Genomic DNA, 18,356 nt, shown 5'->3' on the forward strand with positions numbered 1-18,356 from the left:
TCGCAAAATAAGATATTATTTATATCTTATTTTGGTGCGGGCAGTTTTGCTTATGTTGCCATAGTAAAATCAGTTTTACACTAAAGAAGTCACATGTGTGACCCACTTTTAATGAAACTTGCTCAACACATTGAAAGAGTGTGATATCATGATATGTGTTCTGAATAAAAAGATGATTGTGTTTTGTTTTATAAAAAATGACCACCAGTGGCAGTTTTAATCACCAGACCAGGAAGTGCTATTGTAATCACCCTTTGTCAGGCGTCCGGTGTAGTTGGTGTGCAGCATGCAGTGTTAGGTGTCCGATTTGCATCGTTTTGTTACCATTCTTGATGCAACATGTGTAATGTATTATCGATGAAACTTGGTCGGAACGTTTATCTAGACAATATTAAGGCCAAGTATGAATCTGGTTCATGTGCATACAAAACTCCATCATTGAATACGCTTGAAATCAGTGCCAGACAATAGTAAGGCCAAGTATGAATCTGGTTCATGTGCATACAAAACTCCATCATTGAATACGCTTGAAATCAGTGCCAGACAATAGTAAGGCCAAGTATGAATCTGGTTCATGTGCATACAAAACTCCATCATTGAATACGCCTGAAATCAGTGCCAGAACTTCACGTTGCATGCAGCACAACCATGTATATGAATCCATTACAAATCAAATCGTTGGCTAAGAACGCAGGCTTATTAAATAAAGTAATTCCGATGTTTTTCACATTGCCATTAACCACATGAAACTTGTCTTTTATGCATTAGTTGAAATTCTTCTGAAAGATGGTTTTTAAAAGTTATATGGAAAAAAGCACGACTTAGCGGTGTGTTTACATCCATTAACATCAATATGTGAACCCCATAAAGCCATGTTATCCTGCATCCTGATTATGTGTCAAGGCTGAGTTCAAATGTTTGTGTCATGTGCGTGTAGAAATTAGATTAGCAGATGAACAATAACAAATCATTTGTGCCACTACAGAGACCAGATTTCATGACTCAATCTGGACAAAACACAGAATGTGTATGTTCACAATATCTAGGCCAAGTCTGAAAGTAGATCACATGGTCTAGAAACAATGTCACCAGGTCAAATCTTTCACTAAATTCTTACCACTCTAGTGGCAACATTTATGACTCATCCTTAATGAAACTTGATCATAGTGTTTTTGTTGACAATACAATTTAAATGTTTGAATTTGGGTCAAGTGGAGGCAAATAATAGACCAACAATTGAAGTATTCCACAATGCATGTTCAGGAACTCAGATGAGCCCTTAAGGGCCATGATGACCCTCTTTGTTCATATGTTATATGTTTGTCATTAATTTCAATATAACATGAGGCTTACATTTGTCATACACACAAGAAAGGCAAGTGTGGGCTATTATGATAGGAACTTACCAAGCATTTTTGCAAAGCTCACATTTTATGGAGTGGTTTGCATTCGTCATATGTTGAAGTACAAAGCCACGGAAACAGTGCTTTTTATTCGCACGACGTTTTGTCCTTCACTTTCTGGCTGTCATGTTTCTTTTTAGCTCACCTCAGCACAACATGCTCATAATGAGCTTTTGGGATTGCTTTTTGTCCGTTGTGTGTCGTGCGTCGTCAACATTTTGCCTTGTGAACATTCTAGAGGCCTATTCCGATCTTCATGAAACTTGGTCAGAACACTTGTCCCATTGATACCTTGACTGAGTTCGAAACTGGGTCAAAAACTAGGTCACTAGGTCAAAAAAAATAAAAAACCTTGTGAACACTGTATAATTCACATTTGATGCCAAATCTTCATGTAACTTTGTCAAAATGTTTGTCTAAATCATATGTTAGTTGAGTTCAAAAACATGGCCGCCAGTGGGCGGGGCAGTATTCCTTATATGGCTTTAGAGAAACCTTTTTAACACTCAAGAAGTCACAATTTTTGCCCAATCACCATTAAACTTGGTTGAAACATTGGTTTCATCGATATCTCTGACGAGTTTGAAAATGGTCCAGATCGATGAAAAAACATGGCCACCAGGGGGCGGGGCATTTTCTGTATATGTATATAGTGAAAACATGTGAACAATCTAAAAGTCACAGTTTTGGTCCAATCTTCAGGAAATTTGGCCAAAACATGTGTTTTCTGGATATGACGGTTGAGTTTGAAAATGCTTATGTTTACTTGAAAAACATGGCCACAAAGGTGCGGGGCATTTTTATGTCCCCCACTATAGTAGGGGGGGGACATATTGTTTTTGCCCTGTCTGTTGGTTGGTCTGTTGGTTGGTTGGTTTGCGCCAACTTTAACATTTTGCAATAACGTTTGCTATATTGAATATAGCAACTTGATATTTGGCATGCATGTGTATCTCATAGAGCTGCACATTTTGAGTGGTGAAAGGTCAAGGTCAAGGTCATCCTTCAAGTTCAGAGGTCGAATATATGTGGCCAAAATCGCTCATTTTATGAATACTTTTGCAATATTGAAGATAGCAACTTGATATTTGGCATGCACGTGTATCTCATGGAGCTGCAAATTTTGAGTGGTATACGGTCAAGGTCATCCTTCAAGGTCAGAGGTCAAATATATGTGGCCCAAATCGCTTATTTTATGAATACTTTTGCAATATTGAAGATAGCAACTTGATATTTGGTATGCATGTGTATCTCATGGAGCTGCACATTTTGAAAGGTCAAGGTCAAGGTCATCCTTCTAGGTCAAATATATGGGTCAAAATTGCTCATGTAATGTAACTTCTGCAATATTGAAGCTAGCAATTTTAAATTTGACATGCATGTGTATCTCATGGAGCTGCAAATATTGAGTGGTGAAGAGTCAAGGTCATCCTTCAAGGTCAAACGTCATATAGGGGGACATTGTGTTTCACAAACACATCTTGTTCCTTATATGGCTATAGTAAAATCTTGTTAACACTCTAGAGGCCACATTTATTGTCTGATCTTCATGAAACTTGCATGGTCAGAAGATTCATCCCAAAAATATCTTGGACAATTTCAAAAATGATGCCGGTTAGTTGAAAAACATGGCTGACACAGTCTCAGCCAAACATGGCCGGACCGACGGTCATGTCCTGTAAAATTTTATAAGGTCCGGCCTGTCAGTCAAATATACAGGGCCGATTGTCTGGTAAAATAAAGAGAACCAATTATTTGGTTTGTAGATCTATAGGTCTAATTGTTAACGGCTCTGAAAGTTTTCTGAGGTGCAAAACTAGCGATAGCGTCTTTATACACGTGCTTTTCCATACTAACGCTCTTTTTGCTGACAGAATTTTCCGAGGGCATTAAATTGGTCCATTTTTAGCTCACCTGTCACAAAGTGACATGGTGACCTTATATGACCGTGTGATGTCCGGCGAGCGTTGTGTGTGCGTGCGTCCCTCAACAATTAGTTTGTGTAGACAGTAGAGGTGACAGTTTTCATCCAATCTTTATGAAATTTGGTCAGAATGTTTATTTTGTTAAAATCTGGGTTGGGATAGTATTTGGGTCATCTTGGGTCACAAACTAGGTCACTAGGTTAAAAACTAGGTCACATAATAGATCAAATAATAGATAAACCTTGTGTAGACAATAGAGGTCGCAGTTTTTATCCAATCTTTATGAAATTTGGTCAGAATGTTTATCTTGATGAAATCTGGGTTGGGATTGTATTTGGGTCATCTGATGTCAAAAACTAGGTCACTAGGTCAAATAATTGAAAAATCCTCAACAATGTGTTTGTGTAGACAGTAGAGGTCACAGTTTTCATCCAATTTTTATGAAATTTAGTCAGAATGTTTATCTTGATGAAATCTGGGTTGGGACTATACTTGGGACATCTGGGGTCAAAAACTTGATCACTAGGTCAAAAACTAGGTCAAATAATAGAAAAACCTTGTGTAGACAATAGAGGTCGCAGTTTTCATCCAATGTTTATGAAATTTGGTCAGAATGTTTATCTTGATGAAATCTGGCTTGGGAATGTATTTTGGTCATCTGGGGTCAAAAACTAGGTCAAATAATAGAAAAAACTTGTGTAGACAATAGAGGTCGCAGTTTTCATCCAATCTTTATGAAATTTGGTCAGAATGTTTATCTTGATGAAATCTGGGTTGGGATTGTATTTGGGTCATCTGGGGTCTAAAACTAAAGTCATGCAATTTCATAGGTATATTGAGCATGACTGGCTGATGACACCTTTTCATTTTCAGGTCACTAGGTCAAAGGTCCAGGTCACAGTGACTCGAAATAATAAAATGGTTACTTTTTCTTGTTTATCAGATAAAGCCCACAGTTTCCATCTGATTCTTTTCAAACTTGTTCAGTGTCTTTATATTAATGAGGACTCGAACCCTATTGATTTTCAGGTCACTGGGTCATAGGTTAAGGTCACAGTGACTCGAAATAAGTGAAATGGTTTCTAGATGTTAACTCAAGAATGCTTAGGCCTAGGATCAAGAAACTTCATATGTACCTTGATCATGACTGGCTGATGACCCCCATTGATTTTCTGGTCAATAAGTCAAAGGTCAAGGTCACAGTGACTCGAAATAGTAAAATGGTTACTTTTTCTTGTTTGTCCGATAAAGTCCACAGTTTTCATCTGATTCTTTTCAAACTTGTTCAGTGTCTTCGTATTAATGATGACTTGAACCCTATTTATTTTCAGGTCACTGGGTCAAAGGTCAAGGTCACAGTGACTCGAAATTGTAAAATGGTTTCCAGATGATAGCTCAAGAATTCTTACGCCTAGGATCATGACACTTTATAGTTACATTGATCATGGCTGGCAGATGTCCCCTATTAATTTTCAGGTCAAAGGCCAAGGTCACAGTGACTCAAAACAGTAAAATGGTTTCCGGATGATAACTCAAGAATAGTAAGGATCATGAAAATTAATAGGTACATTGATCATGACTGGCATATGACCCCTGTTGATTTGCAGGTCACTAGGTCAAAGGTCAAGGTCACAGTGACAAAAAAGTATTCACACAATGCTGCCACTACAACTGACAGCCCATATGGAGCATGTTTTACAAACAGCCCTTGTTTAAAAAGAGCAATATCGAAGCAATAACTCCAGAATGACTTCCCCTCGAATATGACACAATTTTGAAATCCCGCTTGTTTACGTAATTAATTTCACAGTTTTCATCCAATCTTCAGGAAACTTGGTAGTGACATAAAATTTTGTTCAAATGATATCAGTGGAGTTCAAAACTGAATATGTTGGATGTAAAACTAGATCACTAGGTAAAATTAAAGAAAAGGTTTGTTGACATACTTGTAGATAACATTTATTGCATATTTTTTTCATGACATTTGGTAAGAACATTTGTCTCAATCATATCTCAGACTAGATCATAAATGATAAGTGGGTGCTGTAGTGTGAACTCTAGAGGCCAAATTGATTTTATAATGCTCGTAAAAGCATTTGTTTCAATGATATCTCGGCCGATTTTAAAACTTTTGAAGTAATAACATTTGTCCAAATGATTTCAAGGTTGAGTTAAAAGCTAGATCACTAGGTCATATTTAAAGAAAATATTATGAACACACAGTAGAAGTTTTATATGTTTCCTCAATATCCTAGAAACTTGCTGAACATTTATTTGAGTTATTTCTCCACAAAATAAGATATGATTTAAGTCAATTAATGAACATGTCTTCGATGCAGCCGGTAGTTTTGCTAAAATTACATGTATCTTTTTTTTTTTACACAAGAAGTCGCATGTGTGACCCGCTCTTAATGAAACTTGCTCAAAACATTGATAAAGTGTGCTGTCATAATATCTTTTCTGCATAAACATTTAACTTTTTTTTTTAAATGTACACCAGATGTTGGGGCTGTTTTAATCACCAGACCAGGAAGTGCTATAATTGTAATCACCCTTTTCGGTGTAGTTCGGTGTGTGGCTGTAGTTTTAGGTGTCCGTTTTGTACCGTCTTTGTTACCACTTTAGATTCACATTTTAATATATTATCAATGAAACTTTAAACTTTGTTAGAATGTTTATCTAAACAGTATTAAGGCCAAATATGAATCTGATTCATGTGCGCGGCCGGCGCATACAAAACTTCATTATTGAATACGCCTGAAATTGGTGCCAAGATTTCACGTTGCATGCAGCACAACCGTGTATATGAATTCATTACACATCATATGTTTGGCCAATAACAAAGGCTTATTAAATAAAGTAATTCCAATGTTTTTCACACTGTCATAAACCGTATAAAAAACTGTCGTGTATATATATTGTATATATAAAATGATCAATATACTTGCGTTATTTATAGTGTGTATATCGTTATGTCACATATTTTCGCGATGTACTTTTGTTTTCACATCGTGAAATTGTATTTCCTAATATACTAAAAATATGAACTTTTTTCAAGTTATGTAATATACCAGTCTTGTTTTTTAATCAATATAAACTAATCATTGTAAAAAAATGCGGTATTTTACAACTTTTTTTTCTTCGTCGTCGTGGTTGACAGTCCCTTTAAGGGCCATGATGGCCTTCTTTATTCATACTATGTTTTTTGTTTAATTATAATATGACATGATGCCTACATTCTTTATACTCAGAAGAAAGTCAAGTGTGGGCTATTATGCAACCAATTATGATGGGAGCTAAACATTTTGAAACTATTATATTCAAAGAAATGGTTTCATAAATGATAACATGTTTAAATGCAAGATCAATTCGCCCGGTTGGTGCAAAAATTGCTATGTTCCTTCTCATTTCAATGTCATATGATACCTTTTTGCACCAAGGGGGCAAATTATACTTTTGAAAAATCACTTAAAATTTGTCAAATTGCTTTACATTAGACGGTAACAAGAATTTATCTCTTGATTACAAATTATGGAGTTTCAATATTTGTCAATTTACTTGTGATTTGTGTCGAAATGGTTGAGTGTATGTGTGTATGTGCTAGTTCATTGTTAATTTTTACAGTATCAAACAATAAGTATGCTATCACACCATTCTTAATCTATTTATTAATGAAGCTAATGCCAATATATGCAAGAAAGCTATTAGTAAAGAGGAATTAAGTTCTCATAATGTAAAACCTTAAAAAAAAAGAAAAATATTATTGTAAAAGAGACTTATACAAATATTTTATTTTATACTTAAGATTGCCATTTCATAAGAATTATTTCAATTTGGAACACTGAACACTGAATGTCTTAATAAAAACACACTGTCCTGTGGCACTTTAATCAGTATAATAATGATGAGTTAAATATACATAACTTTATGTCATACACATGCATTCTAGTAATGACATAACTAAAGAGTGGTAATATCATTATAATGAATAAATGCACAATTTGTTGTTCAATGCGGTTTGCATTATTTCCCAAACACACAGTAGATAGATACATAGTGAATAATAGGTAAGTGTTGATTATAGATCAGGTTTATCATGCGAGGCTTAGAAAACAAAAAGCACGAGCCTTGGCGAGTGCTTTTTTCGTTTTTGTGCCGAGCATGATAAACCTGATCTATAATCAACACTTATCTATTATTCTATTTATCCCACTTTTTATTTTGTAAACCTTTTTATTTAAACAAAATTAGTTTGACTGGATAATTTTGCTGAATTTATGACGTCATTTCGTCGAAATATTGACGTCGTTTCCTGCCGTTGATTATAGATGATATTTAATCAATGGGGCTTTAATCAACCAAAATCGCTGTAAAAGTGGGATAAATATTTATTTATATATTTTTATTTTAATAATTATCAATATAGTATTGCCTCTAGAATTTAAGTCACATGTGAATTGATGTAACATGCATTGTTATTGTATGTGCCTAAATATTTATTTTTTTAAATGCCCCTTGAAATTTGTATTATAATTAATATTGTTTCTGGGTAAACAGTTGGTTATTGGTCAGTTTATTACTATTCAATCACTTACTGTCTCCTGTGTGGTTGTTTTTCAGACTATGCTTACAAGTAACTCCATTACCTCAGGCTGCCAGAGGGAAGTCAACCAACTTTAAGAACCTGTCTGTCAGCACGGAAAATACTCTTTCACAAATGAAACAATGTCAGACGTATCAGGAGGACAGAATGAAGTCTCTTAAGGTTTCATACAAAGAACATGAGAGGCTTATTGTGGATGGTTTGCGTGTGAATATAGTATCGTATTTACGCGAATTTGAAACCAGCACAGTTAATACATGTACAACACATGAACATATGCAATACCCTATCAGTGAAATGCGTGAGGAAATCAAATATTTATTAGCAGATTTTGAGAAAAGCACTATTAAGGAAAAGAAAGAAGAGCTAAACCTGAAACAAGCTCCTCTAAAGGTTGTGAGAAACAGCTGCATTAGACTTCACTATGAATTGTTCCATCTCCATGTAGCCATACCGAAAGTACTGGGTAAACCTGAACTCTCTTTTATTGCCAGTAAAAAATGTCTGGAAAATATACAACAGTCTAATATGTTTATAAATGAGAACTTTTCAAACAAGGTTTTCACTGTGAATGGGAAGTCTGTGCACAATGTGAAAATGCAAGGTGATTCATACACATGCTTTATCACAGCAGTATGTGCTCTCCCAAATGGACAGGTCCTGGTTGCAGACTACTATAATACCAAAGTCAAGCTTCTGGACCAACAGTACCGTGTGGTGGGCCACATGGATGTAAGGGTTAGGCCACTGGACATGTGTCAGATCACACCCACTGAGTTTGCAGTGGCTATGTCGAATAAAGAGGTCCAGTTTATCACAGTAAGCCAGAGCCAGCTTGCCAAAGGCAGGAAGCTTAAGTTACAACATTATTGTAAAGGTATTGCCCACAACCAGGGTGACCTATATATCTGCTCTGATACTGCTCTGTACAAGTTCACATTGAGTGGCGAACTGGTCTGCAGACTTTATGAAGATTCATCAGCTGATTTAACAGGTAAGAATCACGGTGGATTCATCCTAATAACATGTGTGATATGTACAGAGATTTTCTAGCCATTTTAAGAAAAAGAGTCTCGTCAAATTGATATTTTTAAAATCGATAAAATGGCACATTGGGGAATTTCGTTATCGACTAAATGGACCGATTTTTTCTTAACAACAAATATTCAGTCTTTTCGAAACTAAGGGCAAACAAGAGTTGTCTCGCATTCAGGTAGGTATCGGGTAACAAGTAAACGAACCAAAAGAAAATAAGTTATCATATGCTTCTCAGATCTCTGAAATCGTAATATTTACTGTTCATTTCAATTTACATATACAGTTATTTCTTTATTGATTGATATACTTATATACTAGTTTGTGTACATTAGTATTTTAATGCTGTATTGCCATATAACTTTGCAACCAAAAGCTCTTCATCAGTAAAAGTTAAGCACCACTGATAATTAAGCTTTCTGCTTTTAAAACTGTGCCTGTTGCATTATTCAATTGATTCCCAACATTTATTACGTTCCTGTCAAGTATTTCATTGATTCATTCACCTCAGTAATGTGGGTTTATTTTAAATATTGATTGATATTCTTCTGTCACTGTCATACTTGACTATCAGTTTCTGAAAGAAAAATTGTTTTAACAGCAATTTCATACCAGTTAACTTAGTACATTATTTTCTTGATTTTACGATAAATACTTTATGATGTTTTTTAAATGATTTTTTGGTTTAAATATCTTCTTGATAAAACTGTGTGAGAGTGTTGTGATTGGTCATAGTTCAGTGTTGTGTTGTTTATTTTGAATGTCCACTGACAAAATTAATTGACCGGGTTCTTTTTCGAATACAGCACTCCTTCTAGCACTCTCTTATGCTACGGTTCATAACATTCACCTCTGTCGTGGGCTCACGGACTACTTTCTACGGCACGTGACTTTAGTCACATGATCATAGTCGCATATTCAAAATGGCCCCGCCCATCGGCTTTGCTTTATCTGATAGTATTTGAAGTTTACAACTGGGCGCGTGCTATTCAATTTTATTTCATGCACATATTTAACTAAATGAACATATTGCAATATTAACAATGAGTCAAAGCTGTATATCTGTATTAGAAAATAATATAAAATTATACAGAAGCATCAATAATTAGTTGCTGCTTTGACAAGATTTTGAGTGTATGAGAAATATTGAATATAAATATTGACCAAAGTAAACGTTTGTGGCCCGCCGGGCATGTAAATTATTGAAGCCAATTGACAGTTTATAAAAAAAAATCGTAAGCGGTTCTTGATATTTGCAGATCTATTTTTTCAATTTTGGGAACAAACACCTTGCCGCAAGTTGTAAAACAATGAAATTCGATTGGTTTAGCAACACACACCTGCTTGCACATGTCATCGTTATTGTTTTTGACCGATGCAGTTCGGTCACATTCGGTTCTTATCGACGGTTTCTCTAGACATTAATGGAGAAGATGCTTTTTGAATCGATCATTTCAATCAAGTAATACGCTTCCGTTTTTGTCAATGTAAACAAATGTCATTGTCGACATAGAGGCTATGCAGTATCTTAGGTATGTTGATGGGGCTAAGCCCGATAAAAAAAACAAATATTCTGTTTTACTATGTGTAGCATGTAAGTGTTAAAATATTGTGATTTGTTATAATTTTGGTTAAAAAAGTTTGGGCATGTAAAAAATATGTTGGGCATGTACAAATTCTTAAGTAACTGGCCCGACTGGCATGTAACTTTTCAAAGCTAATTTTGAAGACTGTCTATCATACACTTACAAGTTCATTCAGGAATATGTTTACAAATACAAAATTATATTAGAGAAATATGACAATCTGTCAAAGAAGAATAGTATCAAAACTTCACAGAATCAAATTATGCTGCTATAACATAAATTCAATTCTTTACATGATCTTTTAACTAAATAATAAATTGCAATACTTGTAATTCTCATGCCTTTTCCCCGGCTCTTTAAGCACCTTAGTGCCTGAATATTTAATTTATAACTTTATCTCACCAATTTGTGTTGCTGTAATTCTTCAATATCATGAAAGACATTAAAGATTCATCAGGTTTTTAAAGGCTGATTAGTTTACTTATATTTGTTCAATTATTGCACTTTTTTAAGTACAGTACCATTTGGTTAAGTGCCTAACATTAAATAAATTCAAAGGAGTAACCCAGTACACTGTAAATCACATATTTTCTCCTGTGCAAATTTCTGGAGAAAGACCTGCATTGCTGATACAGTAGTGCATGTCCTTGTTTTGTTCAATGTCAATATCATTATTCAGGATATTCAGAAGGTTCAGCAATGAATCAAAGTACACACATTTAAACAAACATGATTACATATAACAGGATTTTTTAGGTATTCTTCTCAAGTGTAGAGGATGAGTTTAATAATAGAAAGCAATACGAGAAAAAGGGACGGTGGGTTGTAAATTTGAATGTCCTTAATTAATACTTTTTATGCCCCTGGATCGAAGGATGGGGGGTATATTGTTGTTGGCCTGTCTGTCTGTCTGTCTTTCTGTCTATCATTCTGTCCCAAAACTTTAATCTTACAGTAAAGTTTTGCAATAACTTTTGAAATATTGAACATAGCAACTTGATATTTGGCATGTATGTGTATCTCATGGAGCTGCGCACTTTGAGTGGTAAAGGTCAAGGTCATCCTTCAAGGTCAAAGGTAAAAAATTTCAAACTTTTACATAGTAAAGTTTTTCAATAACTTTTGAAATATTGAACATAGCAACTTGATATTTGGCATTCATGTGTATCTCATTGAGCTGCACATTTTGAGTGGTGAAAGGTCAAGGTCATCCTTCAAGGTCAAAGGTAAAAAATTTAAAACTTGACATAGTAAAGTTTTGCAATAACTTTTGAAATATTGAACATAGCAACTTGATAATTGGCATGCATGTGTATCTCATGGAGCTGCACATTTTGAGTGGTGAAAGGTCAAGGAAAAGGTTATCCTTCAAGGTCAAATGACAAAAATTTAAAACTTTAATATAGTAAAGTTTTGCAATAACATTTGAAATATTGAACATAGCAACTTGATATTTGGCATGCATGTGTATCTCATGGAGCTGCACATTTTGAGTGATGAAAGGTCAAGGTCATCCTTCAAGGTCAAAGGTAAAAAATTTAAAACTTGTTCACTATTGAAGATAGCAACTTGATATTTGGCATGCATGATTAGCAACTTGATATTTGGCTTGCATGTGTATCTCATAAAGCTGCACATTTTGAGTGGTGAAAGGTCAAGGTCAAGGTCATCATTCAAGGTCAGAGGTCAAATATATGTGGCCAAAATCGCTTATTTTATGAATACTTTTGCAATATTGGAGATAGCAGCTTCATATTTGGCATGCATGTGTATCTTATGGAGCTGCACATTTTAAGCGGTGAAAGATCAAGGTCAAGGTCATCCTTCAAGGTCAGAGGTCAAATATATGTGGCCAAAATCGCTTATTTTATAAATACGTTTGCAATATTGAAGATAGCAACTTGATATTTGGCATGCATGTGCATCTCATGGAGCTGCACATTTTGAGTGGTGAAAGATCAAGGTCAAGGTCATCCTTCACAAGGTCAAGGTCATCCTTCAAGGTCAAACATCATATAGGGGGACATTGTGTTTCACAAACACATCTTGTTGGAATGATTTTTTCTATAAAAATATTACAGATTGATCTACATTTTAATAAATACGCACATTTATTAAACCTACCTAAATCGTTTAAACACACCGAAAGTAATCGATGGTGACACCTCTGCAAAAACTCTAATTATTATGCCCCCCTTCGAAGAAGAGGGGGTATATTGCTATGCACATGTCGGTCTGTCGGTCTGTCGGTCAGTCGGTTGGCCCGCCAGGTGGTTTCCGGATGATAACTCAAGAACGCTTTGGCCTAGTATCATGAAACTTCATAGGTACATTGATCATGACTCGCAGATGATCCTTATTGATTGTGAGGTCACTAGGTCAAAGGTCAACGTCACGGTGACCCGAAATAGTAAAATGGTTTCCGGATGATAACTCAAGAACGCTAATTAGGCCTAGGATCAAGAAACTCGATAGGTAGATTGATCATGACTCGCAGATGACCCCTATTGATTGTGAGGTCACTAGGTCAAAGGTCAAGGTCACGGTGACCCGAAATAGTAAAATGGTTTCCGGATGATAACTCAAGAATGCTTATGCTTAGGATCATGAAACTTTGTAGGTAGATTGATAATAGCTGGCAGATGACCCCTATTGATTTTCAGGTAACTAGGTCAACGGTCAAGGTCACGGTGACCCGAAATAGTAAAATGGTTTCCGGATGATAACTCAAGAACTCTTATGCCTAGGATAATAAAACTTTATAGGTACATTGATCATGACTCACAGATGACCCCTATCGATTTTGAGGTCACTAGGTCAAAGGTCAAGTTCACGGCGACCCGAAATAGTAAAATGGTTTCAGGATGATAACTGAAGAACGCTTATTCCTAGAATCATGAAACTTGAAAGGTAGATTGATCATTACTCGCAGATGACCCCTTTTGATTTTGAGGTCACTAGGTCAAAGGTCAAGGTCACGGTGACCTGAAATAGTAAAATGGTTTCTGGATTATAACTCAAGAACGCTTATGGCTAGGATCATGAAACTTCATAGGTACATTGATCATGACTGGCAGATGACCCCTATTGATTTTTTGGTCAAAGGTCAAGGTCACAGTGACAAAAAACATATTCACACAATGGCTGTCACTACAACGGAGAGCTCATATGGGGGGCATGCATGTTTTACAAACAGCCCTTGTTTTTAATTTCGTATCACATAATATGGGCATGATATCAACAATGGTGTTCTGAAGATTAACTTTTCTAATTGAAATTGTTTCTGCTCCGTTTTTAATTAATTTGATTTTAAAATATGCTACATTTGTCTCGTTGTTGTTAATGTCCGTCATTTCGGAAATGCAATATGAAAATCATTTGTTAAATACTCACCGATTGGCTAATAGTGTGTGGTATTGGCTGCAATAGCCAATAAAAATCGCTGACGCTTTACAAGTCGACTTGGCATAACGAAACAACCCGTATTATGAACAAATTTGAACAACACTTTGGCAATCTCCGTATTTTTTTTCTAGTTTTGGATAAAATACCAGGTCGGCGGGTGAAATGTAAATTAAAAAAAACGAAAGTGACTTTTATTTTTATTTGTCATAAAATAGGGTCGGGCGCTCCCGTAAAACAAACAATTAAAAAAATGTTGGCCTTAGAAGCACATAGTAGTATATATATAACCAAGACCAGCCTAGCCAAATAAGCAACACAACGCAAAAGATAAAGCAAAATGATAAGCAACTAATAGTAATAAATGATAACTGAGATATTTACGCTAATCTAAACCGTAAGCTTACAAATTAATGAAGACAATTAAAAACATAAAATAAGCATGGTAAAGAGGTTATTAAGCACATGGTAGTATACAAATATATGACAGAGCAATAACCAAGACCAGCCTAGCCAAATAAGCAGAACAAAACAAAACAAAAACATTGATCATTATCTTCATACAATGATACACTATTAATTATCAAAAATAATTATTATCTATCTATCCAAATTGCAAACTTACGATATGTTCCCATAATTAGCTATTTTCATTTGATTACACATTCAACATAAACATGCACGAAACTTTCAATGTGTTTGTAGATTAACACTTGCTTTTCGTCACCATTTCGGCCTTTGTTTACATTTTAGCGGAGTGATGCTATCTGCGTAAATGGGCATGAAAATTGTTCTCATAATTGTTATTAAATATCTCGATAAATTAACAATATATGCAGTTTTTGAAGTTTATTACTTAAAATATTATGCTTGGTGTCCTAGATATATATTTCCATGAAAGAGCGTAAAATTACTTTGATGTGTTTCGCCAAGATTTCTGGAATTGAGCCCGCTGCAGAGATGTTGTATGTTGAGGCACGAACGACAACTCTGCTAGGAGAATGTCTTTCTAGATCAAATGTTTTGTGCCTCCCAAAAAGAGTTGATTTAATAAGTGAGTGCCTTATTTGTCTGTTTGCTTTAAGATTCTGATTTCATTTCAGTCGGTTAATATTAATATTGCTTTTTACTGATAATGATTTAATCGCGTGAAATTAAATTGCTTGGATTATTTTTAATGAATATTTTTGATGAGTGTCTCCTTATTTTTTGTTATTCATATATATAGTAAAACCATCAATAGAGATACAATAAAAATTAGGAATAATTGTGGTAAAAGTGGAAAATTCTAAAAATGAGCAATATCTCTGTATCCCATAATTTTTAGAAATGTCTGAAAAATTATGTAATTAGATATATGCTCATTTATAATGAACCAAAAAAGTTTACAACAGTTTTTTTTTACAGATACCTGAAGTGTTTCATTTTGACATCAAAGAAATACACATATAAATTCATATGGGCACAGTAACAATAAAAACTATATTCATATTATTCTTCAAGTCTTTGTTGGTTCATTATATAAACACATGGCTAATTTTTTAGTTTTAATCAATTGGGAAATAAATATGGACTGTTGTGATAAATATATCAATCTATACTTATATGGCCTGTGATATATGTGATTTGAAAGTATATGTTACTGTCACATGTGAATGTACATAGCATTCAAAGAACAACAATACAATGAAAAGATACAACTCATTCAAAATTAACAAATGTTTTATTTATCAATACAGTACTTGCAATGAAGAGGTTTTTTTTTCATTTTGTTGCATCACAATTCAGATAATTTGTTTATTATGTCATTTAAACTCATCAACTGGTCAACTTTTTTTACGCCCTTCTCAATCTTAACAGTTTTCAGTTTTTCAGAACATAACTCGTAGGCACCAAATTCAATCGATGTCAAAAACAAAGAATTAAAAATAACGAAAGTTGGCAAGCCAGTATAAAACATGATTTTATCGTCTGAGGCATTAACATATTTGATGGTTATTTCTGATTTTTAGCACCATTGGCCAAAGGCCAGCGGGGCTTATATCATGATCCTGTGTCCGTGCATGTGCGTCCATCCGTGCGCTAACTTTTCCTTTAGACATCTTATTCTCCTAAACTACTGGTCCAATTCTGATGAAATTTCTCAGGAATGTTCCTGGGGTAAACCTCTTTCAAATTTTTTCAAATTATGCCCCTGGGGTCAAATTTGACCCTGCCCCGGGGGTCAAAAATTAAAAAAAATCTTATATAAGGCCTATTTTGTAAAAACTTTCAAAACTTCTCATCCATAACTATCTGGCATAGGGCTATCAAATTCAGTATGTAGAGATATCTAATAGTCCTCTACCAAATTTGTTCAAACTATGCCCCTGGGGACAAATTTGACCCTTCCCCTGGGGTCACAACATTGAACATATGCTTATATAGGGTCTATCTTGTGAAAACTTTACAAATCTTCTCGTCCATAATCATTGGGCCTATAGGGCTACCAAATTTGGTATGTAGTGGCATCTTATAGTACTCTACCAAGTTTGTTCAAATTATGCCCCTGGGGTCAAGTTTGACCCTGCTCCGTGGATCACAAAATTGAACATATGCTTATATAAGGCCTATTGTGGGATTTTTTTAAAATCTTCTTGTCCATAACCGTATGGCATAGGGCTACCAAATTTGGTATGTAGTGACATATAATAGTTCTCTTCTTAGTTTGTTCAATATGCCCCTGGGGTCAAATATAAATCTGCCCCGGGGGTCACAAAATTGAATATATATGCTTATAAAGGGCTTGTCCAAAACCATTGGGCCTAGGGCTACCAAATTTGGTATGTAGTGACATCTTAAAGTCCTCTACCAAGTTTGTTTATATTATGCCCCTGGGGTCAAATTTCACTCTGCCCTGGGGGTCACAAAATTGAACATAATCTTATATGGAGCCTATTTTGTGAAAACTTTAAAAATCTTCTTGTCCTTAAACATCGAGCCTAGGGCTATTCAATTTGGTATGTAGTGACATCTTATAGTTGTCTACCAAGTATGTTCAAATTTAATCCCTTGGGTCAAATTTGACCCTGCCCCGGGGTCACAAAGTTGAACATATGCTTATATAAGGTCTATTTTGTGAAAACTTAAAAAATCTTCTTGTCCATAACCATCCGGTCTAGGGCTGTCAAATTTGATATGTATTGACATCTAATAGTCCTCTACAAAATCTGTTCAAATTTTATCCCTGGGGTCAAATTTGATCTTGCCCCGGGTGTCAAAAAATTGAACAAATGCTTATATAATGCCTGTTTTGTGAAAACTTAAAAAAAAAAATGTCCATTACCATTAGGCCTGGAGCTACACAATTTGGTATGTAGTGACAAAGTCCTCTATTTAGTTTGTTGAAATTATGCCCTAGGGGTCAAATTTGACCCTGCCCTGTGGGCCACAAAATCGATTATATGCTTATATAGTGCCTATTTTGTGAACGCTTTAAAAATTGTCCTGTCCTTTAACCATAAGGCTGTGGCACTTCTACCCTTATGTGAATATATTAGTGTTCAATGGTTTGTTTAAGTCGCGTTGTGTAATTTTTTGTTTTGACTTAAATGTTCCAGGTTTGTTAAATTACTCATCAGTTTGCGAAAGAAAGCAACAAGTCTTTTTATAGCATATATAGTCTTTTATTCTTGTTTAAAATGTTTGTATATGTTGTATTGTAAATGTATATTATTCTTATTTGTATTGTAAATGTATGTAATTCTTATTAAGAAATTGAACAAGATCAAAACAAGAAAGAAACAAGATACTCCAACACAAAAATAATCCGACCAGAAAGTAAATGTCCCTCTCTCCTGCCTTACCGTAAAGCCGTAAAATTATAATGTTTACTGTGCGAGTTGCTATCAATAATGGCTTGATTTGTTTTAAAAATACCCCTCTTTTATACTAATGCTTATGTAAAAGCTTATATAAACGGTCATGTTCCAGAAACGTGATCTCAGCAAGTAAACAAAACTTTCCATCACCCTGTCAAATTGAAGTATTTTTTTCTTAACCCCAGTAAACAAGCAGTTTGTGACTGTTTTAACATCGGTCTGACCGCCAAATAACCAAGGCTTAAGAGCATCCCTACATGTATGATAGTTCGAATTGAGTTCAGTCAGCTTACTAGGACAAAAGTGTTACAAGGCATAGGGCTACCAAATTCGGTATGTAGTGACATCTAATCTAACATATGCTTATATAGGGTCTATTTTGTGAAAACTTTACATATCTTCTCGTCCATAACCATTGGGCCTATAGGGCTACCAAATTCAGTATGTAGTGGCATCTTATAGTTTTCTACCAAGTTTGTTCAAATTATGCCCCTTGGGTCAAATTTGACCCTGCGCAGGGGTCACAAAACTGAACATACACT

General features: G+C 34.9%; 1 protein-coding gene across 5 annotated transcripts in view; it reads left to right on the forward strand.

Moving 5' to 3' along the window:
• Positions 1-18,356, forward strand: part of LOC127850681 (uncharacterized) — a 242,204-nt gene that overhangs the window by 168,715 nt on the left and 55,133 nt on the right. For 4 of the 5 annotated variants that reach the window (XM_052383937.1, XM_052383936.1, XM_052383935.1 and 1 more), the window contains exon 2: positions 7,949-8,925. The exons of the other annotated variant lie outside the window; for it this stretch is intronic. In XM_052383937.1, coding sequence (XP_052239897.1) covers positions 7,949-8,925 — 977 coding nt within the window. The remainder of the gene's footprint in view (positions 1-7,948; positions 8,926-18,356) is intronic. 5 annotated transcript variants of the gene reach the window in all.

Source organism: Dreissena polymorpha, chromosome 11 (assembly GCF_020536995.1).
Source record: "Dreissena polymorpha isolate Duluth1 chromosome 11, UMN_Dpol_1.0, whole genome shotgun sequence".
NCBI lineage: Eukaryota > Metazoa > Mollusca > Bivalvia > Myida > Dreissenidae > Dreissena > Dreissena polymorpha.